We start from the raw sequence: 27,621 nt of genomic DNA on the forward strand, positions 1-27,621 counted from the left end.
CGTTGTAATTTCATTCTTTTCATTCCTAATTGCATGGATTTGGGCCTTTTCTTTCCTTTTTCTGATAAGGTTGGCTAAGGGGTTGTCAATTTTGTTGATTCTTTCGAAGAACCAACTCTTGGCTTCATTGATTTTTTGTATCATTCTCTTAGTCTCCATTGCATTGATTTCTGCTCTGATCTTTATAATTTCCTCCCTTGTATGAACTTTGGGTTGGTCCTGCTCTTCTTTTTCTAGAAGCTTGAGGTTCAGCATCAGGTTGTTTAATTGGGCTCACTCTGTTTTCCTAATATGAGTATTCAATGCTATGAATTTCCCTCATAAGACTGCTTTCATTGTGTCCCATAGATTCCGATATGTTGTACTGTCACTGTCATTCAATTGAAGGAACTGTCTGATTTCTTCTTTAATTTCCTCTGTGACCCACTGGTTATTTAGAAGTGTGTTGTTCAATTTCCATGTGTTTAAGAAATTTTTGCAGTTTCTTTTGCTATTGATCTCCAATTTCATCGCACTATGGTCTGATAATATACAGGAGATAACTTCAATTCCTTTGCACTTATTTAAATATGTTCTATGAGCGAGTATGTGATCTACTTTGGAGAACGACCCATGTGTAGCTGAAAATAATGTATATTCTGATTTTGTGGGGTGGAACACTCTGTAAACATTCTCATTTAGGGCCAGGGATTTAGCTCAGTGGTTTCGCCGCCTGCTACACAAGCACAAGGACCAGAGTTCAATCCCCGGTACCAAAAAAAAAAAAAAATTCTCATTTATCTTTTAAGAAAATAATTTAACTTTAAAGAATAATATAAATCTGAACTAATAAATTTACACTAAAAATGCTGCTTTAAAATTGATTACTTCAGTAAGTCTGAGCAAAAAGATAAGGTTTCTCTAAAATATAAATAAAAGCCCACAAGACTAGAGTCCTCATCATAATTTTCAAATAGAAAGAAAACAAAGTGCGGGCCAAGAGAGAATATTAAATTTTAAATAACAAGTAAACATTTTATGGGGAGATGTGTTTCTATTGAACAGTTATATAGAGAGCTGAAAACAAAAGGTGAAACTTGTTTGTAGCTGATGTGAGATTTCAGCCTTTTAAAATTCATGCTAAACTCCAGAATAGGTTCTCCGTGTTAGATTAACTTCTCAACAAGAGTAAATGGCTTGCACAATCATGTTTTATCTTTGTTTACAAATGTATTTTATGTTTGTTTCCATTAAAATGGAGCAAGTGTGTGTCTATTGATAACAGCTTTTCTCTGTGTGGTTCAGTGGTAGTCAGGTTCAACTTGCCCACTCCCCCCAAAAAAAGTGAAGGAGGAGATTAAGTTCTTTTTAAAATTTTGTATTTTATCATGCAGTTAATCAGTTTACAATCATCTTAAGGAGTGGTTACATGTACGTACCATAGTGTCTCTTTTTTCAGTCTCCTTCCATTTCCATCTATTCCATTTTTCATTCTTGTTGATATTATTAATCTTAGCTCATTTTATGGCATATGGTGTTTATATCAATTGAAGTTATTAGGTTCCTGTACATGGCAAATCTTTATTCTACTTATTTTTCCTTCCCCTCCTCAACCTTTGTCCTCTTCTATCCATCTTTTATTATTCTCTTTGTAGTTTGCCTGACTCAAGTGAGAGATACCATATGATATTTAACCTTGTGTGTCTGGTTTATTTCACTCAACAGTCTATTTTCCAGGTGCACCCATTTTCCTACAAATGTCTCAATTCTGTCATTCTTTATAGCAGAGTAGTCATCCACTATATATAGATATCACATTTTCTCTATCCAATCATCTGTTGATGGGTATACAGGGTGTTATTTCCCTAATTTCTCTCTCAGTGAGTTCATTATTTGTGTACAGGAAGGCTATTGATTTTTGAGTGTTGACTTTGTATCCAGCTACAATACTAAATTTGGTTATTAAATCTAGAAGTCTTTTGGTGGAACTTTTGGGGTATTCTATGGAGAGTGTCATGTCAACTGCAAATAATGATAATTTAACTTCTTTCCTTCCTATCAATATTCCTTTTATTTCTTTCTCTTGTCTAATTGCTCTGGCTAATGTTTCCAGAGCTATATGGAATTAAGTGTGGTGACAGTGGACATCCTTGACTTGTTGCTGATTTTAGAGTGAAAGCTTTCAGTTTTTCTCCATTTAGTATGATGTTGGCTGTTGGTGTGTCATAGATGGCTTTTATCAGATTGAGATAAAGACCATCCATTCCAACTTTCTGTATCGTTTTTATCAGGAATGGGTGTTGGACCTTGTCAAACATTTTTTGTACATCAATTGAGATGATTATGTGGTTTTTGTCCTCGACTCTGTTAATATAGTGTATTACGTTTATTGATTTAGGTATGTTAAACCATTCCTGCATCCCTGGGATAAGTGCTACTTGGTCATGGTGTATAATCTTTCTGATGATTTGCTGCATGCTATTTGCCAGTATCTTATTGAGGATTTTTGCATCTATGTTCATTAGGGAGATTGGCCTGGATGTTCTCTTTTTTTGGTTGGAGACTTTTTTAGTTTTGGTATCGGGGTAATGCTTGCTTCCAGGAATAAAGTTGGGAGCATTGATTCCCTTTCAAACATCCCATGTGCAACTGAGAAGAATATGTATTCTTATGTTTGGGGTGGAACACTCTACATGTCTATTTGTGACAGTTGGGTATTGTGGTCCATTACAACTGTATTACAACTTATTTGATTTTTCATGACTGTTAACATTTGTTATATATAGTTGGGAGCACTGCTATTTGGTGCATATATATTTATGATTGTTATGTCTTCCTCCTGGATTGTTCTTTTTACAAGGGTGTAGTGACTCTGGCTCATACCTGACAGTGGAGAGTTATGCTTCCCTCCTGAGGGTACAGTAGAAACAGTAGTTACTTTGGTATAGGAGATCTGTCTCTTCCTCTGTCATTCATACAGTCATTTATTTGTATCAATATGGATTTACGGATGCCCAGAGTGAGTGAAGTGGTAGGAAATGGGATGTGGGATTTGGTGTTGCTTGTTAATATGTACAGTGTCTGTGCAAAGGTGACAGAAGACAGAGGTCCCATGATGCAGGTGCAGGAAAGCAGCAGGCCTCACTTGCTCTGGTGAAGCCTCTTTCACACACCCATCTCATGTACCACAGGACTGAAATTTCTGCCTCAATAAATTATAAAGTCCTACAGAACTTCATGGTCAGTGCCAAACCCACCATGCCACAACCAACAAACCACACACATGGGACAGTTATTCACTGTGGGGTGGCCAGGACTCATGACCCATTCTACTTTCTCTCTGCAGCCTTGGGTGCATTTGGGTATGTTTGGTAAATGGGTTTTTAGTCTAGACAATGAATTTAGGGTAGACGATTTTGCAAGTCTTGATACTGAGCACATTTGGAGACTGAGAGCCGAGGAGGGCTCTTACCAGGTGACACATGAAGGCTACACAGGGTGTTAAGAGAGACAGTGTCACTCAGAGATGAACAGCCTACAATAACAGGGAAGAGTGAGATAAAAAAGGGCAGATGGATTCCAATTCATAACTGTATCAACATTTTCAATGTACATAAACACCTTCAAAAATAAAGCCTATGTAATTCAGGGGCTGAGGCAGGAGGACTAAGTTCAAGCCCAGCCTAGACAATTCAGCAAGACTTTGTCTCAAAAAAATTTAAAAAGGAGAGGGAATGTAGCTCATTGGAAAGGCCCTGGGTTCAATCCCCAGTACTGCAAATAGATAAAATAGATAGATAGATAGATAGATAAGCTAATGCCTTTACATTTACAATCTTTTCTATCCCAGTAGATCTTTAAGGAAGAATATCTGGAAGTGATAGTGAACTTTGCCTTGATACCTGGGTATATCAAACTTTTTAAAAGTTTACAGTTTGTGGTTGGTTAGAATTCATCTTATGAAAGTTTCCAATAGAATCAAACCGCATAGAATAGCAAACCATAACAGAGGAAAAGTTTTAAGCTATGATATTTTTTAGTACAAACTGGGGAAGGTTCCCCAAATATTCCATTTTTGGTATCAAAACATTTCTCCTTAGCTTACAAAAAGTCTTATTTGAGAACTTCTGGTCTATGCTACTAATTTGTCTAACAAATCCTGTTATAATTCACTGTAGAATATACTTTCAGGACCACTGTCTATCTAAATCACTACAAAATCCAAACAAGCAATGTATAAAGAGACTTTATAATATGAATTTTCAAAATGTAAGACTAGGCCAGGTTTTTAGCTCAGTGGCACAGTGCCTGCCTGGCCAGCACGAGGTCCTGAGTTCGATTCCCAGTACCAAAAAAAAAAGTTATGTAAGAGTTTCCTCATATTCTTTTCAATTGCTGGCAACAGTCATTCTATATTTAGCTCTATAATGAGATGAAAATTTCTGGTAAGATATATGAAATTATAGATGTTCCTTAATTTGCAAAGGGATCATGTCCTGACAAACCCATCACAAGGTGAAAATGTCCTAAGTGGAAAATGCATTTAGTACACCTAACTACCAAACATCACTGCTTACATCAGCTTACATTGTCAGAGTATTGTTCTGCATACTGCTAGCCTGGAAAAAGATCAAAATTCAAAGTATGATATATACTAAATGTATATAGCTTTTGCACTATAATAAAGTTGAAAATATCTGAAGTCAAACCAGTGAAGTCAGACACTATCTGTACTTATTAGTTTAATGTGAAACATTCTATTCAAGGTAAAAAATAAATCTTCCTTCAAAGCAACAGGAAGACAGTATCAAAGAGGGAAAAGTGAAACCATCCCACTACTTGGTCCAGGCCCACTACTGGGGCCAGGCCCAAGTTATCAGCTAGTACCCAGAGGTGGAGATAATCCTGCAGAGGAAAACAGAACTTCTGAAGATTCCCATAGTACCCTCAATCCCATCACAGGGGAAGAGACCTCTGTGCAAAGAGAGGGAAGAGGTTGGACCCCACTGCCCCACAGAAAGGGAGGCCCTGACTCATCTGCTCATGAAGGCCGCCATTTGGCTGGGAGCAAACACAGGACTGGCACAGCAGGCAGCCACTGTCTCAGTGCTACTCAAACCAACCCCCTGGCCCCAGAATCATAATCCCAGGGCTTAATCGTGGATGCCGGATCCAATAGATCTGGGGTAGGCGGATCCAGGAATCTGCATCTTTAGCAACCCAGGACTGGGATGCAGGAGGTCCTCAGGACACCTGGAGACACTTTAACCTGGGGCTATAAATCCTCAAAACAGGTCATGCCATCTTCAGAGTCACCTTCAGGACTCTCAGCAACAGGACAGATTTGTTCACCTTATTAGTGGCACCTGGATGAGAAGGGAGTCTAATTAGCAGCCTGATGATATCACTTGTGTAGTTAACAAGCATCACAGCATGAGGCATGTACCAGTCAGTACCTCACACTTAATTACATTCAGTTTCGCAATCATCATTTTCACTTCCCCAGGTTAACACTATCAAAATTACAGCAACGAACTGCACAGTGTAAAGGATTACTGACAAACAGAAAGGAAGCAGGGACATCTTCCATAACATTTTAACACACAGCTCAGGCACTCTAGTATGCCAACTTTCACCTCTCCAACTGCACTTATTGATAATTTTAAACATGGGGCCAGCACACACACACACACACAGACCGCTGATTATTTGGGCCACTACTGAAAGAACCCAGAAGGCTGGAATTTAACCTGCCATGTGCTTATTCCTGAGCAAAGGTTCTGTCGCTTACCATTCACATCCCACACTGTCACTCAGAGAATAAGAATGTTTAATACTGCAACTCAGAGGGCCCCCAGCTGGGCTGCATGCTACAATCTTGGGGTGCTGTGGAAAAACCACCTGCATGCAGTCCCCCTGACCAAGTGACTCAGAGCCTCAGGTGAGTCCAGAGAGTGTTGCTGTACAATATTCCCCAGGTAATTACAAGGTCCTTGGCCTAGAGCTCTAATGGGAAAGAGTTTATTCCCAAGACTGACTGTCCTGAAATTGGGCAGTGTTCCCCTCACTCATAATCAAATGGAAAAGTCAATAAATTATTGCTGAACTCAACTGGATTTATCTACACATCAAAAACATTCATTTCTATGAATATGAAAGAAACCTCAGGGATGAAGACTGGGTTGCCTCCATTATTTCCTCTCTCCTGCTGAGCAACTTTACAACAATTATTATCAGATCTGCATCTTGAAATAGGTGCAGTGAAAGACAGAACCCTCTTCTCAAAGCTCCTCCAGTTTAGGGTGGAGCTATTTACGGCTGTGACTTAAGATAGCAAAGGTACACTGAGTTCTCTCTCTGAAACATCACTGTGACTGAAAATCAGGAGCTAAAAACCATAAATCCCAGCAACTGTCTTTAGCCAGTGATCACGGTGTCTAGATTTAGGGAATAAAATATGGGACGCCAAGTTATGTTTGACTTTCAGATAAATGACAAATAATATTTTAGTGCAGTAAAAACAATCTTGTACAATATTTGGGACATACACTAAAACTTTATTTGGACTAGGGGGTGTAGCTCATTGAGAGAGTGCATGTATCCCCAGCACCAATATTTTTTAATTCACTGTGTTATAGGCAGCTAAGTTAGGTAGAAATATAGGCAGTCAGACAGGGCTGACTTGAGAGAGTCAGGACAAAGGTAAAATACATCGCAACTGTGCCAGAGCCACATCTGTTGGAGACTAGGCCTCAAGATAAACCTGAAGTGAGCAGGCCTGCGTACTTCCTCAGAAGACAAGCACCGGCCTAACGAAGTGGGTCACCAAGACCTCTAGACCTGTTATCTCCTAGAAAAAGTCTCTGTTCTCTCCATGCACATTTGTTTCGTGACTTGTTTCCCCATTGGATCACTATTACCTAAGCAACTACACTTGTAACCTTACTGGTCAATCATAGCTGTAACTCATGTTATACTCGTGGTTTTTACTCTATAAAACTTCTGTAAAGTGGGGTCCCCGGCTACTCATTTGGGTCCCTCCCACCTCTCAGGAGCCATCCTTTCAATAAATATTTTCCTACTCTTAACCTCTGTTGTTCCTAGAATTCATTCCTCCATTTTAGAGAACACAAATTAGGCATATTAGACATCTAACAGGTTGGGAGATATAATATTTCCATATTTCATCTCCTGTGTCAATTGCATACCTGAAATGCAAACTCTACTGAATGCCCTGTATTGTATCTGGCAACCCTAACTACGAAAGATATAGTCCAACTTTGTGGTCTTGTGCTTTAGGAAACTTTGTTATTTCAGGAAAAAGGGATGACAATATTACAAGATAAAAACATTTACAAATCTTGTATTTGTTACCCAATAAAATGCTTTGATATTCATAGGCATAGGCACCATCTAAGAATAAGCAGAATATTCCTCTGTCATAGTGACTTTTCAAAGAACTGAGTTTTCCAGCCCTTAACAAGACACAGCAGAAAGGAAACTTTTGTTGTTGGCCACAGCTGAGCACATCTATCAAACAAAGGAAGCATTCAACCTACCCCTTGCATCACATTCAAACCAAACACACAATTCTATGTAGAGAACAGAACTGATGATAAAATTTGATCAATCTGATCTACTCTTGTAATTATGAAGTGCTATTTCCTGTGTCTTGCTCCTGGGAGAGGTGGAGAGAAGACACAGCAGAAAAGGGAGAGAAGAAAAGGAAAGAAATAGGCATGACTGGATTTGCTTTGAATAAACACTGCTAAAGACCAGTTGGGTGGGAGGCAGCTCTGGCCTGGGGGGAACAAGTGCATCATGATGTGCAAACAATGGCAAAGCAGGGCAGGAAGTAAACTTTGGGAGATTCTGCTATACCCTCAGCACCTAGAAAAAGACCCAGAACAGAGCATTGAACAACAATTCACTGAATAAATAGAAAGAAAGCACCCAGACCTTGAATGGGACCACAGATGGCTCCTGGAAGGGGAGGACCTCTCACACTTTTGAGGACAATGATTTGGCCACCCAAAAATATCCCAGGGAGGAAGAGGAGCAAGGTAAGAGGCTGGGCCCACACAGGGAAGACACCCAAGGCACAGGTCTGGATTGGGGACAGACATGCACGTTTGTTCAGAAGCCCCAGTGGAGAGAGGATGCCCTGGAAGACCAGGGACAGAATGTGGGCCACTTCCTCCTCCAAAGGTTCAGAGGCCGAGGAGGGGAAGGACCCAAAGAACACTGAGGAAGGCAGTGTTGAAAGGAGGGCAGCCAGGACAGAGTGCCCAGGGGAGGGACAGCAGGCCATGTGTCCACTGGATGTGGGGGAGAAAGGGAGCCTTGGAGGCAGGGGACAGACAGCACAGAGTTAAGGCACTGATTTAGGGGTGAGCTGGTGGACAGCAGCTTGGGCCAAATGGAATGAAAGTTAATCTTAAGCTGGGGTGCCATAGGTCCAAGGGGGCTGTTTCACAGGCCTGTTCTAATGGTGGGTGAGGCCTCAGGATCTGTATAAAAAGGATGGAGCCCAGGGGCAGGGAGATGTTGATTACACAGCTGCTGAATGGAAGAAAGTTTCAAACACTAGAGCAAGCGCTCACAGATACCTTTTCTCAAGCGCATTTCCCTCAGATTTCTTCCCTGCACCCCAGATGCTCTGGAACAGGAACAAGGCACAATCCAGGTGGTATGGAGCCCACTTCTGAACAGCCCAGCTTCCCCCTGGTTCCTCTATGGAAAGTGTGGAGGTGGAAGTGCCACACAGGACAGGAGGAAAGGACTTGACTTCACTTAGATACTCAGAAACGCACACCGAAGACAAGTGCTCACAGAAACGATTGTTTTAAAGGCTCTCTAAACCCCAGTGGCACTATGAAAGCAACCAAGCGTTTCCTGCATTTACCAAGATCACCAGGTGACTCGCAGTCCACAGAAGCTGGAGAAGAACAGGTAGAATAGCAAGATCAGCTGTCTGTATTGTTGCCCCATGCAAAGGCAAAGTGAGACCGAGCAAGGCGTGAGGGCAGTCATACAATACTACTTTCACCACGTTATGTTTCATTTTATAACATGTTTCTGCTTTGTTTACTTTTTCTCTAGAGCAACAGAGCTGTTTTCCTTTTCTTTATCCATAAGCCTTAATTCTTAAAAGTAGTTTGGCTTCATGCTACCATCTCTAGCTGTGTCAGCTTTAAATTATTTACATAACAGTGTGGGAGGAAAAACAAAATATTTTTAACATTCAACATTAGATATGATTGTGTTAACTTTTTCTACTTCCATGACAGGTGTTAACCGACTTGTTCGCCATCCTGGGTTTTGCAGCAGGCTAGGAAGTTGCTTAGACCATTATCAAGAAAATGACACATAATCAGAACCACACACAGCCACACACCTGTAGACCAGTGTTCTTCCACAGGTCTGAGCACATATTTTTCCATCTGGAAAAGCAATCTTGGAAAGTGAATGGTTAACTACATACAATAAATTCCAAACTCAAAAGGCAGAATAAGGTGTCTCTTTTATACTGCCTGACAAATAGAAGGAGGGGTTTGATAAACACCCACGAATGAACGAATAAACAGACAGCATTTAAACACAGGTTCTCTTTGCAACCCTTCTCCCTTCCTTTCAACTTCTGCCAAGGCAAGAGAAAGAAAGGACTCTTCAATGCACTCCTGACGGCCAGGAGAGGCCTGCACTTGGGTGGCACCCATGAAAACCACTGTAGGGACCTCTTCCACTGGGAACTAAGTCACTCCCACTCCATCACTAAGAAAGTGAACCTCAAGTCCCTTGTCTTGAAAGTTTTTAGGGCCTGGAAAGATGAACATTTGATAACCCTTCTATAAACTGCGATCTGAACACAAGTGGCTTCGTTAACAATTTTCAGTTTCTTTCTTCCTCTGCTGACACTCACCTTAAAGAGATTGAACTTCTTAAACCCCTTTGCTTGCTGTGATGTGGGCACTTTTCAGCTAACTTAATTGAAAAAGCAAAAACAAGAATGAGGAAAGCAAGTAAAAGAGGTCCGTTACAAAGACAACTAATTGATTTTAAATAAATTACATGAGATTCCTAGAGGAGCCTGGGGTTGGAGAGAGTCAGGCTGGGAAGGCCAGACCCTTTGACGTTGGAATATCTGGTTGAAGATTAATCAACCAAGCAGAATAAGGAAAAGGGAAAAAATAATTTATAATAATTTGAAAGAGGAAGATCAGACAGAGCAACCAGTTCACAGGCCTAGAATAACACCCACTATTCATTATGCCCTCATATGGATTGCGACAAAAGTTTATCAGCAAGATCAGCAATTGACAATTTTGCACAAACACACAGAAAAAATAATAAAATAAATAAATGTTATTTTTCCAAACACTTTATAAACTTAGGTATCTTGGTTATAGATGATGACATAACTCTCTTATTCTCTACAGGTACAATTTCCACACACTGCAGAGTGGCGCATGGAAGCGGGATTGATTCTTTGCTTTCCAATCCCACCTCAAGAGCCACTTCCCTGTAAAGCCCTCCTCAATCCCTGCAGGGGGCGCTCTCACCTACAGTACTTGCCTCCGACTCTAAATTATTCTTGTTTACTCTTTGCTTCCCCCGGGAGCCTCAGTTCCTCAAAAGCAGGGACCAGGTCTTAGCTCTCGGTATCTCAGGGCTGGGGCCATTGCCAGTGCTGGCTTCCTCCTGGATGTGCTGAGCTGGGAGAGCTGCAGAGACCGCAGCTCAGGACCTGAGTGGCTCAGACTAGAACCCTATGCAGAAATCATTACCGAGTCAGAGTGGAGGCCGCGGAAGAGGCCCCAACGGAAAGGAGGGGCCAAGTGTGGATCACTGCCTCCAAGCTGCAGCAACCGCTTCCAGTCACGTGCTTTTCATCTATAAAAAGGAATCATATCTCTCCTGCATACTTCCCAGGATTATGAGGAGCAAAATAGAAAATGGATCTGAAAGCACTTGAAAATCTATGAAAGACCACACACATTTTTAAACAATGCTATCAACATCTCAGAGGTGAAAAATAAGGAAAGCAGACTCTTTTTTAATGGATGGACAGATAGGTGGATAAAGAGAGCTCATCTGCCTTGGAGAAGCTAGCAGAGGGATAAATTAAGAACGACCTAACTTCAAGTCTTGCCGGTCCCTCTCTCAGTGGAATGTTAAGGAGTCAGAGTTTAGAAATGGGAAGATCTGAGCAAGGGTTAAGCCCCACCAATTAACAACATTTTATCTATTGGGTGCACATAAACAATACCCCTGGTCCAAAAGCTTGTAGCTCCTCTCTCATATTTACTTAGTATCTATGAAGTACTTCAACGTGGACTGATTTAGAATGCCTCACTTTAATATTTAATGTTGTATCTAATAGATTTCCATCAAGACACTGGAAGAATCACCCTAACAATGCACGCAGTGATTTCATTTTTAAATTGAAAAAGACAAATGAAATTCAAAAGCTGGAGGAAAAAGTGTTCCAAAAAGTAGTTGATAAAAATACACAATGTGAGCCTTTTTATCAATACTAAATCCAGCTAAAAACTTAATTTCTATACAAAAATCAATTTTAAAGAAAATCAAAGATGTGCACTAAAAACCCTTCATATAGTTTGCTCTGTCTGCCAAGAGATGAATGAACTAAAGGGACTGCTCTGAGTTTAATTTTTACTAGGCAGTCTTTGCTTTTGGGAAAAGAAAAAAAATGTATCCATAAAACTTTGCTGGAGGATCCACACTGTGTGGTAATCAGAGCTGTTCAGTGAGGGGAGACTAATTTTGCTGAGGCCATTCCAGTGATATTTGGACAAAGGTAGACTGAGAGGCTCTTCGCGCAGGGCTTGGTGCAGGGCTGCTTCTGAAAAGGTCTCTGTGCAGAGTCCAGCAGATGGACTGCAAACTTGACCAGACTGCAGACGTCACGTCCTCCAGCCTCACCAGTTACACGCGCTGACTTTTCTATGCCTTAACCATGGGCCTCGACATACACGCAGACACACGGAGAGCAGATGGGAGGTGCTGAGAGAGGCGCTCAGCCAGCACAAGCGAAAGAATGATTTTGAAGCCCCATCATCTCCAACCTCCAGTTCTATGGGAATGTTTCAAAATTCAAGTGCCACCCAACACAAGTAAATCTTCATATCACCCTTAAGGAGCAGATACTGCTCTTTTGAATTACAATATTTGGAATAAAAGACTTGTGCTTATCTAATAATGTTTTATTTCCCTAACTGGGAATAACTACAAATTTTCTTAATATCAGAAATACTGACACAAAAATAAGTCGTGCAGCAATTCCCAGAGTATGACTTTCTGTTCCGTTAAACCCCACATAAATGTGGGTCTCTGCCAGGAGAAATGTGACTGAAGAATATGCCTCATGAGCATCAAAGCAAGAAAGTGTTCTAAATACAAAAAAAGCCCTCTCTTTTTATAAAAATTTATTTTAATATACACAACAGAAAGGCTGTTTACATCACTAATTCCATTTGCTATGTATAATTCAAAGCCAAAAAAGGATACGGGGAACACATCTCCACTAAAAGGATACTAAACACGTGCGAAGTTTCTAAAAAAACCAAACAGTTCTGAAACAGAAAAGTTAGGAAAAGGCACAAGAGAAAAGATACAGAGCTGCAAAAAGAGGGACCTGACTCCAAGACCCCTTCTTGTCTCTTCCACCCATCTGGACCCCACTCAGCTCCGAGTACCAGGCTTTGCTTTTAGGACATGCTCAGCAAATAGCCATTCAAGGTCACTTTCCTGTTCAAGGGTCAAAGACAAATAGGGACCACACAAGGAGTATGTTTGCCTTTCTTCACGGAAAATGACCAGATTGATTACAAGCCTCTTATTTATGCTGATAAAATGCCATAATGACCACTGCGATGTGAAATGCCCTAGGTCAAAGCAGCGTAGTCTGTGGACAAAGTCCACTGTACTGCAGGAGCCTGTCCATCACAGTGTGACTTTGGGAAAGTCATTTCCCTTCCCTGTGACCAATATTCCTCTCCACAAAATGGGAACAGTATTTATACTTACAAGATTAACGTGAAGATGAAATAAAATAATCCATCCAGTTGTTCTGCATAGTTGGGCTTTTTTGCCTTATCTGGGAGAATACAGGTACACTCTCTTAGACAAGATACTAATGCAATATTAAATGTAACAGAAATATTATAAATATTTGCCATTGGGAAATTTTTAATAAATCAGTTATCTATTTGAATCCCTTTTTTTTTTTTTTGGTACCGAGTATTGAACTTGGGTCCTTGTGCTTACGCAGCAGGCGGCAAAAACCACTGAGCTAAATCCCCGGCCCTAAATCAGTTATCTAAATAAACTACACTGTTAGGTTTTCAGAATCAAAGCACAAAACTTCAACTATATATAGCACTTTACATACAGCCTTTGGTATCACATGGACTGCCTTATTTTTTTCTAGTATGTGTCCACAGCAAGTTCTAAAGTCTCAGAGTAGGAAGTGGCCAGAAGTTGCTGGCCTGGATCCTTTCTGAGACTTGCCGAGAGCAGTCTTTCCTCAGCAGTCTTTCCTCTCCTCCCTGTCCCCGTGGCAGGGCACAGCTGCAGCGGCCACAACCTATCTCCCACATCAGGGCTGCTTCCGGCAGCATGTCCACGCCCTCGCTCCTCGAACCTGTGACTATGGCAAAGGGAATGCAGAAGTAATTATGACAGCAGGGAGATCACCCTGAATTATCTGGTAGATCTGATCTAATCATAGGAGCCCTCAGAACTCCTCAGAGGAGCTTTCTCTGGCTGTGGTCAGAGATGCAGCTGATGAGGAAATCAGGAAAATGGGGGTGGGCTTGATGCACTGCTGCTAGTTTGGCATTAGAAGGCACAAGGTGACAAAGATCGCAAGTGGCTTCACGGAGCCAAGAACGGCTCCTGGCTGACAGTGAAGCAAGAGGGACCTCGGCCCTGCATCTGCAAGGAACTAGATATGGACCTCTTGACTGATTTTGGGAGTGGATTTTTCCCAGGGCCTCCCAGAAGGCACAAGGCCCAGCTGATCTTTGAGGTTGGCCTTGCAGAGTCTCAAGCAGAGACCCAGCAGAGCCATACAGTACCCAAACTGGTGTCCCACAGAAACTGTGACACAGCAATGGTGTCCTAACTACATATGTGATCACTTGTTAAGGCCTTGCTGGAAAACTAACGTGCTATGGCTCTTAAGAGTATTTCAAGCTCTTTACCTGCCTCCCTAGTGTTTCTTCTCTAGACCAATACTCTCTGCGGCCATCCTTCACAAATGAGACTTTGAAGCTACCAATTAGCTGCCATCATTAAAATGAATATTTCCTGGCATCCTCCACCTGTGAGCCCAGTCCAGCTCTGCTGGAGCTTGAGCCCGTGATAACCAACACAATGAAGTTCTCGTGTAAAGCTGTGTGGGGCCTGCCAGGCCAGCCCTGCAACACCAGAAATCACAGGGGCACAGCAGTGTGACATGGATAACACAGCACATGCGGCCAGGACTTCATCTCATGCTCTCCTGCGAATGTGTCCAGGAAGAGTTGACAGCAACCTGAAATCTGGCACCTTGGGCTAAAGACAATCCTCCGGGGATGGCCAGGCCAACTTGACACAGCAGGACTGTGTCCTAATCCACTGTTTAGAACTCATGCCTTCATCAAGACAGCCAAAGATAGCAGTTTGGGTAACCAAGTCATACTCTCATAATTTTTCATTAATTTTTTTTTAGTACTGGGGATTAAACCCAGGGTCTTCACTGATCTGTATCCTCAGCTCTTCTTTTATTTTTTATTTTGAGACAGGATATTGCTAAGTCACTATACTGTCCCAGCTGAGCCTGAACTTGCAGTTCACCTGCCTCAGCCTCCCAGAGTGCTGGTTTTATAGGTATGCATCACCATGCCTGGCTTCTACTCTTTTTTTTTTTTGGTACCAGGGATTGAACTCAGAACCTTGTGCTTGTGAGGCAGGCGCGGTGCCACTGAGCTAAATTCTCAGCCCTTCTACTCACTCTTTATTTGATGAACATTTTAGTTGACCTGAAAGATCTGTCTTTTTCCCACTGATTAAAGAAATGAGTCTGTCTCATTCTGCAACTTTGTTACTGCTCTAATTACTGCCCATAAAGGACTTTTTATTTAACTGGACTTAAATTTGGATTTAAATTTTGCAAGCCTTCTCTTTATTTTTATTTCATAAGAAAGTTAAATAATGGCCCAGCAAAGTCTTCATCCAAATTATTAATAAAATGTTTTTAATAATAAATAATTGTTAAAGTAAATTAATGTTATTAATAAAATATTAAGACAACATACATGTGTTTTAATTCTCTGTCAAAATAAATTTCCACTAGAAAATAATTTTGTTGAGCTTTCTTTCCAAGAGGAATAATGTAGGGCTGGGGATTTAGCTCAGTGGTTACGCAGCCTGCCTCGAAAGCGCAAGGACCCGAGTTCGATCTCCAGTACCCCCCAAAAAAGAAATAATGTAAACTGTTTGTGGCCCAAATGAGCCAAACTACAACTACATTCTAATACTATCAGTACAGAGGCAGAGACTGAACTTCATCCATTGAGACGGAGTGACTAATTCCGTTTTTGAAATCAGAAGTCTTACTAACATGAGTCATCTTATTGACTGAAGACACTTTTAATCAAAATGTTCAGTGTGTTCGGCTCTGCCAAAATGCCATTAAAAATCTTTCCCCATATAAATTCAGCCATTTTTCTATTTTAATTCTTAGCTCAAAAAATTCAGTATACAAAATTGAAGATACTACTCTGACTTGAAAATAGTTGGATTTTTCCTCATTAAACTTATACTTCTCTATTCCCGTGGAATACAGCTTAAAACAAGACATGCAAAATAACAAAACAAAGTAAGTTTTTATAAACTCAATGCTCACTTGAAAAGTAACCTTTCCTAGCCATCTTTTCCTATGCTATTTGCTACTTTCCATAATTTCAAAAGATCTTGCCAATTTTCTTATTTGTGCATATCTTTTTATATTTTATACAAAATTAAGGTTCTAAATATTCAGTGAATGTTAACTCTACATTTGACAGTCTTATCTTCCTACTCAGATTATACAACATGAGAAAGCTTTACTTACTTGTCTCCCTAGTTATCAACGAGAGTTTCAATTTTTGTAGCTTCAGTACCGCCCAGCTTAAACATCTGATCTCCAAAAAACATCTCTTCTATCCATCCCTCCCACTGGAGGAGCACGCAGTGATGGACGGCATGCTTATGCTCTCAGAAACAAAATGTCCTATGTCTCTGTGGGTAAACCCTTGAAAGACCTAGAAATAAACCTTACAGAAGCCCAAGGCTGGACTTTCAGTCACACAGGTATTAGTGGGTTTTATCTTACTCATGAGTCTTGCCTAATTACATAAAAAGGACTTCAGTGATGTCCTTCAACCATTTAGTTTTCAATTTGTTTTCCAACTGGCTTGCAAAATATCAGGGGTAAGGACTTCTAAATAATCAGCTTACACAAAAGCACACATACTGCCTCTTTTTGTCCAATAAGCATCTGGCCTACTGTCCTCCTCCAGCAAGTGCTGAGGAGGAACTTGATTTCAAGAGCAGGCAAGAGGCAAGCTGAGAAAGAAAGGAGGTAGGGAGGTACAGCGGGCATCTAGGGGGTGATAAAGGAATGTTCTACCGGAGAGGAGCAGAAGGTCAAGTTCAGACAGGCGGGTACCTGAGGAAAGCGGGGAATCCGGACAGCCGAACTCCGTACATCAGAGTTCATTCTCTGTGCACAGGGGAAATTCTAAACTGAACATTTCTTTCTGCAGGAAAGAAATATGAATAAATGGTTTCAAAGATAGACAATGTGGAAGTGAGCCTATGCCACAAGAACAGAATGAAACAGAGAGATAAGACATGACATGATGGCTTCCTTAAGTCCCCTATGAGGGCTGAGGTCTACATGTGGTAGAAGGCATTGAGAGTAATGAGTGAACACATCAAGCCTTAAAATACTACGACTAGGTGATTCTCTCACTTTTCCACTACTAATTCACTTCTTTTTGGCCAAGGTCCAGAAACAGGAAAGCTCCAAGCTTCTCTTTGTCCCCGAGGTCCGTTCCCGGGAGGAGACTCAGGCCAAGTCACAGCACCGTCTGGCTCCCTCCTCAGGGTGTGAGCTGCTGTTCTGGGCCTCCCCAGTATCACCCGGCTCCCGCCCTGGTTACACCGAGCCTCCCCTCCCACCAGGAGGGGACAGCAGGAGTCCAGGCAAGTGCACACGTACACCCGCTAACGAGCACAGTGCTGAGGTGTTCCACACGGGTCCTGCCCTGGCCAGCATGAGGACTTCTGTCAGGGTTCAAATGGCCCAGCCCTGGAGCTGGGGGGTCATTTGCCCGGCACAGTGGGGAGAGGTCCCAGAGGTTGTGATGAGCCTAAGACAACCAGGCTGCTGCTCGGGTCTAACATCCAAGGCACTGGGGACCCACGGTGGCATGGTCACAACTTTCTTCTACATGTCAGGGCTTCAGTCTGAGCGGTTCCCCAAAAGCTAATGTGTTAAAGGTTTGGTCTCCAAAGCAGCAGTGTCCAGAGATGGCTCCTCTGGGAGGTGATCGGATCATGATGATTCTCATCTCATCCGTGGATTAGCCATGGGTGCATCACAGCTTAATGGTTTGGGGTGAGGGATTCTGTCATAAAAATGAGTTTTCTCTCTGCTTCCTGGTGGCCATGAGGTGAGCAGCTGTGCTCTGCCATGAGCTCCCTACCAGATCCCGAGCAACATGGCCAAGCAACCATGCCCTGAAGCCTCTGAAGCCAGAGGCTCAAATCAAGCTCTCCTCCCTGTAAAAGTCAATCACGGCTAGCATTTTGTCATGGCAATGGAAAGCTAACAATACAATGTTTCAACAAAAAAATCAGAGCAGAGATGGAAGGGAAGCAAGATTTCTAAAAGTGGCTTTTGGCAAGAGTTTCAAAAGCTACCAAGTTCTCCCTTCAAAGGCGAAATTCAACTGTGGAAGGAACACAGCAGGCTTGATTTACCTTGTATGTGAACAAAAGAGAAGCAGCAACCCACTGATCCCACCTGGGAAAAAAGTATGATTATGGTGATGGGGAGATGTGTCCTGGACGTGTTCCCCAATGGTCCTACCACGCTTCCATTTTGGAAGAATTCTGGTAACCAGGTTCATGAGCCCCAAGCATTTCTCCAAATGTTTATCTTCAGTAGCTTGCTTCCAAAAAGTGACCTGTATTGTACCATTACTCTGACTATACCATGTGCTTCTTTTCATAGTTCATAAGAGTGAGGGTCTGTATTAGTGTCGTATTGCTGCAGTAACAATTACCACAGCTCAGTGCCTTAGAACAACATGGATATATTATCTCACATTCTGGAGCCCAGAAAACCAAAATCAGTTTACTAGGCTAGATGCAATATGCTGGCAAAGCTGCATTTCTTCTGGCAGTTGCGTGGCAAAGTCATTGCCTTGCCTTTCTAACCTCTGGGGGACTCAATGCTTGACACTTGAATCCATTCCCAAGGCAGCCAGGGGGTGTCTTCCACCACTCACTAGCACGGAACCTCTGCCGCCACTGTCCCAGATCCTGACTCTACCCTACCTTCCTTTTATAAGGGTCTGTGTGATTATACTGGGCTCACCCAATTAATCCCAAGTAATTGTCCCATTTCGAGATCCTTAACTGATTCACCTTCACAAAGTCTCTTTCGCCATGGAAAATACCATTTTGACAGGTTCTGCGAATTAGGACACAGATATCTTTACAGTCATTTTTCTACCTACTACAGGGTGTATGTCTGCACAGTGCACACCTTAGGTCAGTTTATTTCTCTTGGCCTAGGTTTCCTTGTCTTTGGAATAAGTAAAATAAACTTGATCCTTAAGAAATCTTTCTGACACTAAAATACACTATATAAATGCATCTCTAAAATTACTGCTTGTTACTCTGGGAGGCTGAGGCAGGAGGATTATAACTTTTGAACCCAGCCTGGACAACTTAGCAACTTAGTGTCTCAAAATTTAAAAATTAAAAAGTGTGAGGATTTAGTTCAGTGTAAAGGCCCTGGGTTCAATCCCCACAATCTTCAGTACTGATTATATTGCAAAGGAGGAAAAGGCTCTACCAAGGAGACATCCAAATTCTAAGATATACTTGGTGGGGGAAGAAGACTGGATGATGAATAGCTTAGAGTACATTTGTAGAGGCTTCAGTCCATAATGGCTGGCTCCAAAGCAGGACAGTAAACGGCAGAGGGGCAGCAGTTTATGACAGAACAAAGGTAGCAAAGCAGCAAGAGACCTTAACAGCACCTTCCTGCCCCTTTTGTCTTGTCTAGTCTACCGGGATTAGGGCGGTGCCAAACCAATCAATGGACTGGTTAGTAATCACACACCCTTAACCCCAGCATCACACCCTCTAGATTCAGCCGCCTCTGAAAACTCACTTATGCCTGAGGCTTTGTGGGGATATCTAGACCAAACCAAAACAGTCTGGTAGCTTATTTGATATAGACAAATAGAGCTAAAATACCAGCTCACAGTAAGTCGTCCACACAGAAGAGCTAATTACTGTAATATGTAAGAAATAATAAATTCTGTGATAGATAAATGAAAGAAAAAAAGAACACATTTTTTTGCAGACTGACTTGAATTTACAAGGAAGAGAAGCTCACAAATGAAATCTGTTTTATCAGAGGAAGGTGGAATCATTTTAAATATGTTGACTGAACTGTTTATATTTTGAAAGCACTCACTAGGAAACCCTTTCTAAAGTGGTTAAGTGGCTTAACTTTTTCCTATTTACAAGTCTGACTTTTTAAATGTAATGGTTCTATTAATGTAGGGCATGTACTGGTTAATGCTGTAGAATTTTTTTTTAATTATATAATTAATTGGTCTATTTAGGGTCCTGAAGCTTAAATTTAAAAAATACACTCACGTTTGCTGAAATAAGATAATTTAGCTAGAGCTATGGTTTTTAAAAGTCCTGAAGTATTTGGTAAAATCAACTGATTTGTTTTCAGTATTTCTCTATAACCTGATCAAATTATTACAGCATTGATAGGTATAATAATTTCCACTAAACATGTTTCTCAAAAGGTACATAAGACAAACTGTTCCATCTAAATTTCTGAAATTTTTTTTCCAAATTTTCCTTCAATATACAGGATTGTACATGTCTATTGTCCAACTTCATTGCACATACTTCTTACTAAATTAATATTTACTAAAATTACTTACTAGTTACCAACAGTGATAAAACTATACAGTTTGATTTATAGAGATATCTGTTATTTGTTCAAAATGAAGATTGAAACTGAGAAAGAACCTTTATTTGCAAGTTTAGAAATCCATGCAAAATTTTCCTTCTTTTGGTTAGGATTTTAAGCCAATAACTTGTATGTTACAAAGTATTACAGAACAAAAAGGATACAAGTATAACTTATAAACTGGGGATGGAGGCCCACCTGTGGTACCAGCTACTCATGAAGCTGAGGCCACAGTATCACTTGAACCTAGGAGTTCAAGGTCTCACATTGTGAGACCCCTACCTCACAAAGATAAAAATGAAGCAAGCCATTTTGAAGACTGCAGAAATCCCCTAGAAACTGCTGTTGCTTCTGCAGAGATGTCACACTTGGCTTGCAATGAAGCCCAGTGGTCTCCTTAAGTCTAACTCCTGCAGGTTCCCAGGATGCGAGCCCATAGTCGTAGAGGTTATGCTTTTAATATAATGTCAGCAGAATGATCACAGAGGTCTCGTAACTGAAGTTTGAGTTTGGCAAAGACCTTTTGGAGAGAGGCAGCCAAGCCATTCATTCAAATGACAGATAGTAGCTTTTCTGATATGAACAAAAAGTTAGTACATCATTGCAAAATACCTTACTTTAGATAATAGTACAAAATAAAGATTATAAATAGAATTCTAGCATGAAGTCCTTCCCCTAGCACTGACCTTTCTTTGGGCACATAAATAGAATGTTGGGGTTAAAAATATATCCCCATAGAACACGTCTGCACAGCTTACCGCTCTTCAAGGAGAGCCCCCTCAGATCAAGCTGCCTCAAAGGAGTTTGGTAAAAGGCACAGAAAGCCAGTTAGTCAATGGTTTTGAATAATACTTTCCTTAAAATTCTCACAAAAAATGAGATAGTAAATACTTCACAGCAACTCAGATGAAACAGGTAAGAAACACACCCCACCTCTTCGGGCACATGGCAAATGACTAACTGCTGCATCGGAAATCACTGCTAAATCAGAGCAGCTATAGTAAAGGGATCTGAAGCCAAACCTTAGATTTTAGCTTGAATATATAATAGCAAAGTAAGGCCAAGAACTCTTGCAGATGTTAGTTTCCCCAGATGGTATAATACAGGTTCATTTAACAGAAAGGGTATGATTTAGTCCCACAAATCTAGGTGAAATACCAGAGTGTTCGAGTTTTTCCTCAGTAATGTCCAAGCTGTTAGTGTACAATGTGTGTGTAATGTTTGTTCAAGGTATGCTTCCATTTTTTCTAAGATAAAAATAAAACACTTACAAATTAGGTTTTGGAGGAAGTAAGCTGCAATTTAGTTTTCTTTTTTATAGCACTGAGGATCGAACTCAGGGCCTCTGCACTGACCTACACCCCTAGTCTTTTTTGATGTTTTACTTCGAGACAGGTCTTGCTAAGTCACTAAGTTGCCCAGACTGGGCTCAAACTGAGATTCTCCTGCTTCAGCCTTCCAGAGTGCTGGGACTAGAAATGGAAACCATCACACCCAGTTTGAACGTTTCTTCTTAGAAATGACTACACTCTTGATAACCCCAGGTTGTATTACAGTACATGATTATCACCTATTTAGCACTACCTAGCCCCAACTATGTGGAAAACAATGGACAATCTGCTATGGAAAATGAACCTGAAATCAGAGGAAGCATATGTCTCCTTGGTATAATGATCCAGGAGAGCAGAGAAGATATTAAAAAACAAATAACTAGAAGACAGAGATAAGTCAAGATGCTTTGCCAAACTCACTGGCTTAAAGATGACCTTGAATGTCAACAGAAAAATTGTTTCCTTAGCAACAAAAATAGCTCAAAATCCAGATGCCAGGTAGTAAGCTCCTGGGCTCAACACCTTAAAAAGCCATCCTTCGTCTAAACAACAAACCAAGTACACAATCCAAGGAGAACAATATTCCACCATACTTGTTCTTCCTCCCAAACCATACCATGTACTAAAATACTCCTAAGCCATGCAGTAACATTCTCATAGGCCAATCATTTCTCTACCATTTTACATACTATTCTATTTCTGGGGGTTTAGCAGCAAGAGCTCAATAAAATCAAGTCTTAGACCTAAACCTCATAGATTTCCTTATGATTTCTTCTTTAAATTGAAGCCATGCTTTCCCCTATTCTATAAGTGCATCAAATGGGTGTTTCTATAGATTGCTACTTCAAGTACAGTACAAAACATTTAGCCTGCTTTTTGAAAATAATGGCCTCACTGAGACAAAAATATCAAATTCATTAAAAACACTCAAAAGGGAGCAGGGTATAAATGAAAGCAGCTATAATTCAACCCTGATGATCTCATGTCATAAACATCCATTTCCTCCATGAGGCGATGTGTGGGTCTTTTTCGTACCTTGATAACTCTCCTTCCACATATACCTTATTAAATGTATACACAATTCATAATGGTCATATTCTAGCCTAACTATAGAAGAAGCCATGCCTTCGTGTAATTCACCAAGTGTTGGATATGAAAATTTTTCATTCGACTTGTAGATAAAAACTAAACCCAGATTTTTGGCAGAGCCTCCTCTCACTGTCACAACCTTGGGGTGGCTGTCCAGAAGTCTCTGGTCCTGGGACAGGTTAGCGGAGGAAAAGCCTGAGGCAGAGTCCTAGTAAGATGGTTCAGGGCGGCGCCCTCCCCTACATTCACTGCGCAGGGCCAACTTTGCAGGACGCACCTTCCCGCCAGGAATCCAGGGTGCACATGGCTGCAGGGCACGGCTTCTGGGCTGATCCGCTAGGCCCAAAGGACCCAGGGAAGTGGCACCCTGGGTGATGCAGACGCTCCTGTGCGGGCCTTAGCTCCGCTTTGGAGAAAGCCAGCAACACTGATACACTCGATTTTGTCCCGACAAAAGCATGCCAAGGAAGCTACGGGGTTCCCCGCAAATAAATTCTGATGTAAAAACAAACAAAAGGCAGGCTCGTGGCCATCCTCAGAAGCGACCACGTTCCTCCATGCCTGGAAAGCAGATCTGCAGAGGCCAAAGACGAGACACAAGGCACGCGCTGGCGAGGCACAGGCACGGAAATGATCTTTTCTAAGCGATCAAGGCCTCCCAGTTTCAATTCTTTCTCCTCTCACCGTGACTCACAGGCCGCTGCGCAAATCCCCAAGGGTCTGGAAAAGATGTCGGAAAGGGATTGGGCGGGGGGACCCCGAAACTTTCCCAAACTGCGGCAGGCGGGCGGAGGGCGGCAGCCGCGGACTCCGGGTCTCGGGCGCAGGGGCACCGGGCAGCGGCCGCCCCGTCCCCGCCACAACAAAAGAGCCGGGCGCCGCAGTGGCGCTGGATGCCGGGACGCGACCGAGACCGGACACAAGGCTCGGGGAGCCCCGCAGCCGCAGCCGCAGCGGGAGCCGCGCGTCCGCACCACGGCATAAAGGAAAGGACCCCGCGCCGCCCGCCCGGAGCGCTCGCGGGCTGCAGGCCGGGGCCGCGCCAGACCCCGCGACACAAAGCGCCCGCCGCCGCCCACCGACCTTGGGCGCCTCCGGGCCCCGGCTCCCGCAGCGTCTTAGTCACCGCCTTCCAGACGTGGCAGCCCAGCAAGCAGAGCAGCAGCGCCGCGGGCCTGCTCATCTCCGGGCCGCGGGCCGCGGGCGGCTGCTCCGGGCAGCTCACGGGCGGCTGACGGGCGCCGCGCCTGCCCACATGGCGCTCTCCGCGGGGCCCGGCGCCCTCCTCCGAGCCCGGCCGGCTTCCCGGAGGGGCGCGGGGCTCGCGGCCGCTTAACCCCTTCCTGCCCCGCGCGCCCGCCCGCCTGAGCGCCAGGCTCGGCCCCTGGTGCCACCTGGCGGCCGCCGCGCCCGAGCCCACCACGCCCCTCGCGCCCGCGCTCCCCGCGCCCGACCGCCGCGCGCCGCCCTCCGGGAGCCCCAGACGCGCCGCGCCGGAGCCGAGACGGCCCGCGAGCTGGCGGCCGGGCTTCGGGGCGGGCGGGCCTTCGCCTCCGCCTGGTCACCTGCGGGGCCGCGTCAGCGATGTGACCTCCCTGGGCTCCTCAGCGCGACTCCACCCTGCAGCGACTCCGTCTCAGTCCGGTGTCCCCCAGGGGATCTAAGAGGCTGGAACCCCCAACGCTGCTTGGACTGCAGCAGGCGCTTCGGGCCCAGGTGTGCACAGGCGGACAGTTCGCGCAGAATTGCGTTTGGCTGTCGGTGGAATATTAGGGAAGCGGAAGCGAGGACATTGTCACTTACTGGGGCCCAGGTGTTTTTTCCCCCTGCCTTTGTTTGATTTTGTTTTGTTAAAGAAAACAAAATATCCAATGGCATTTGTTAGGGCGGCAAAGAAGAATCTATTGTATAGGTGTAAATATAGGGATTTTGAAGGAGTGGGTAGAGATTGAGCTGAACTTCAAAAATAGTTTGACCCGGTGGGAATTTATAGCCAAGGAGCCCGGGGCATGGACAGTGATGGAAACTTGCTAAGAGGAGACACAGAGGGTAAGAGGTGGGCTCTTTCTGGCTAAAATTACCTAAGAGGTTTCTTGCGGGGGGCGGGCCCTAGTTCGTGGGGTGGGGGTGGGTTGTTAAAACGAGACCTCGCGCGAGAGGCACAGATGGGCCCAGGGGAGGGTTTGGGCCTAACGTTCAGAATCTTTTATCAGTCTTCACAGTGTATGATACGTGATATAGTGACCGTTACCCCCATTCACAGATGAGAAAATCAGACTGTGGAGTAATAAGGAATTTGTCCCAAAGCACACAGACCGTCAGTGGCAGAGCCAAGATTCTAATAAAAGTCATTCTAACCTCAAATGTGAAGCTCTTCATAAATACCTGCAGATTTCTCTTTAAGCCTAGGAATGCCCCACCCCACCCCAGCTCTCCTTTCTCTCAGCCCACTTCTATTTGTAAGTCTCCCTCCATAAAACCCTCAGGCCCACCGAGTCTCTCTACCCCATTCCCAGCCAGCACTGCAGTGATGCTCTGGCTTCTGCTGGGGACCTGTGTTCTGGGGAAGTCTGCTCCAGACTCTTTGTCTGCCCAGCACTGCTTCTAAAATACTGGGCCTGAAGGAGGGCCACTGCGGCAATTTTATTAATTGAGCCTTAAGGCAACAGCAGGCACTGTACCAAAAAGAAAATGCAGGGTGGCACTTGCTCAGTTGGCTTATAATAGACAAATTATTGTGATACACAATAAAAAATAGGAGATGGAGAATCCTATGTGGGTTTTATAGTCACCCTCAGGGGCAGTGCTACAATCTGTGCAAACTGCACACCTGTCTCAGGAGGCAGGTAGTTGGGAAGCAGAAGGAAACCTCGTCAGCACGGACTGCCTGTTTGACTGTCATTCCAGAGTCCACTTCGAAGCCAGAGGAAGGAAGGAAGGAATGGGATGATAGGGCCAGCTGTGCTCTCACCTGCAGCTGTGGTGCCAGCCCATGGGGACAGAAAGTCCAGACTAGCTAGATGACTGGGCAGAGGATGCTTCACGGAGCTGGGTGGTCACTTTCTAGGGTAGAAGGCTGCTTCTAAGAGGAGTGGCAGGAAGCCCATCCCAGACTAGAAACTTCTCAGTTCAAATCCTTTGAGGAAATCCTTTAACAGTGATATTGGTTGTCAGAAACAAGCCTAGCTTGAAGAAAATCACCATCATCATCAAGAGGCAGACTGACTAGTAGGAGGGTACCTGGGTGTGCTCCAAAGTTCTGGGGACTAAGTGTGAGGTCTTAGGAGGGAGTGAAGGAAGCTAGTGTTTTTGGGATTCCTAAAATATGCACTTGCAGTACTCGAGATGTTTCCTCATAACAATGTACCGTACTTGGTATAATTGTTTCTGTGTTACAGATGAACAAACTGAGGCTTTGTGACATTAAATCATTTGCCCAAAATATATAGGTCTGATGAGAGTGGGCTCAAATTTCCTGCAGCATGTCACCTCCAAGAATAAATGTCATGCAATGACTCAAATTGTTTTAACAACTGCTTTAATCCCAGTGCAGTCTGAATCCAGTTAATAGTATGGTGGCAGTATCAGTTTCCTGGCTTTGATAATGTATTACAGTTACATAAGATGTTACAATTGGGGGAACGTGGAGGGGACACAGGACCGCTCTGTACTATTTTTGTAACTTCGGGGTCTATCGTTATTTCAAATTTAAAAAGTGTATAAAAAGAAAAATAGTCTGCCCTGTACCACTTTTCTAAGCCTTATTGTTATTGTCCATTCTAGTGTCTGTAACCTGAGTATGAAGTTCTCAACTTAAGGGTGGAAGACGTCTTAAACACTGATCAACTTTGCGTCACAGTCCTGCCTGTTGACGTTTGGGTGTGATGGTGGTTGTTATCACAGTTATTTTGTATGTACAAAGTTTTGTGGACAGCATAGGCCATTGGAAAAAGTTTATGTACCTTTATAGCAACACTGAGGCTTAAATAGTTTCTGAACCACCGCCCCCATCCCATTTTGCAGATGACTATGGGAGACAGAAAGAGGTTAAATAACTGCACAGTATTTTTGTATATTTGGCAAGCCAGTCTCAAAGCCTAGAAGAGACTGAGCCCAGGGGAACATTCTCTTTTATGGATGTTTTCCAGGTACACTGGACTTGGGTGGGAGGCTGAGCATGCACAGATTCTGCTGTACCACACATTCACATATCATGTATCCAGAATTATGTAAGAATAAAATAGTTGTACCTCTTCTGGAAAAAAAATATGATTTACCTTTTCTCATGTGCTGTTCATCAGACACCCACTCTGCACTGGAGGGGGGAAAAATTCTTTGAGAGAGAGTGTTGGCAGAACAATGGAAGTTAGGAGTGTTCTTTTCTTCTAGAACTTTTCCTGTTGCTTTTATTAAAAGTCTCTCATTGTTTGACTGGAGATGAATTATGATTGTACTTATCTGAAGTTGCTTAGAAGTTGCCCGACTGTGCCACATTTGATTTTCAAGCCCTGTGCCAAAAGAAGTCACGCCATATACCGAACCTTTCCTGTCTGAAATTTCCAGAGACCTTGATTTCAGAGGCTCTGTATCAAAGTTTCTTGGCTCACGATTGTTTGTCCTGTTGAAATCTTTCCTAATGTCGGTCCTGTTTGGGGAAATTCACTGGAGGCATGGTCTTGCTCCCCTTTCCTGTCCCAGCCCCTGAGTCAGAAGCTGCCAGTACACAATTTATTATGAGGATTGTACAGGTCAGGAAGTGTGTCATGAATGTTCCTACTTGTATTGCTGGAGCTATTAAGAAAGTTAAATAAAATGTAGCCATAGTTAGAAATTGTAAGGGCTCAACATTTTTTCTGAATTCATTTGCCATCCATTTAAAATTTTTTTTAAGGTATGGAAATTACTGTCAGGGGACTGATGTATTCAAGTGAACCCTAA

At 43.0% G+C, this 27,621-nt stretch overlaps 1 protein-coding gene and 1 long non-coding RNA gene across 4 annotated transcripts in view; one reads left to right on the forward strand and one right to left on the reverse strand.

Annotated features, from left to right (window-relative positions):
• The window catches only part of Fam171a1 (family with sequence similarity 171 member A1), a 140,938-nt gene extending 116,552 nt beyond the window's left edge, over positions 1-24,386 (reverse strand). Inside the window, exons 1-2 of one of the 3 annotated variants that reach the window (XM_021241951.2) lie at positions 23,767-24,050; positions 22,961-23,403 (exon numbers count right to left, since the gene is read on the reverse strand). In XM_021241951.2, the coding sequence (XP_021097610.2) occupies positions 22,961-22,988 (28 nt within the window). In that variant the 5' untranslated portion in view covers positions 22,989-23,403; positions 23,767-24,050. Of the gene's footprint in view, positions 1-22,960; positions 23,404-23,766; positions 24,051-24,248 lie in introns of those variants that run through there. The other 2 variants (XM_021241952.2, XM_004861747.3) reach the window with 2 other exon arrangements.
• On the forward strand, positions 24,263-27,119 carry LOC147829167 (uncharacterized). The gene is made up of 2 exons (XR_015449596.1): positions 24,263-24,399; positions 24,947-27,119. It is a non-coding gene; the product is annotated as an uncharacterized LOC147829167 (long non-coding RNA).
• Positions 27,120-27,621: the final 502 nt, after the last annotated feature.

This window comes from Heterocephalus glaber, unplaced genomic scaffold, assembly GCF_053883595.1.
Source record: "Heterocephalus glaber isolate CG9 unplaced genomic scaffold, H.glaber_assembly_v1.0 deba00000738, whole genome shotgun sequence".
Classification (NCBI taxonomy): Eukaryota; Metazoa; Chordata; class Mammalia; order Rodentia; family Bathyergidae; genus Heterocephalus; species Heterocephalus glaber.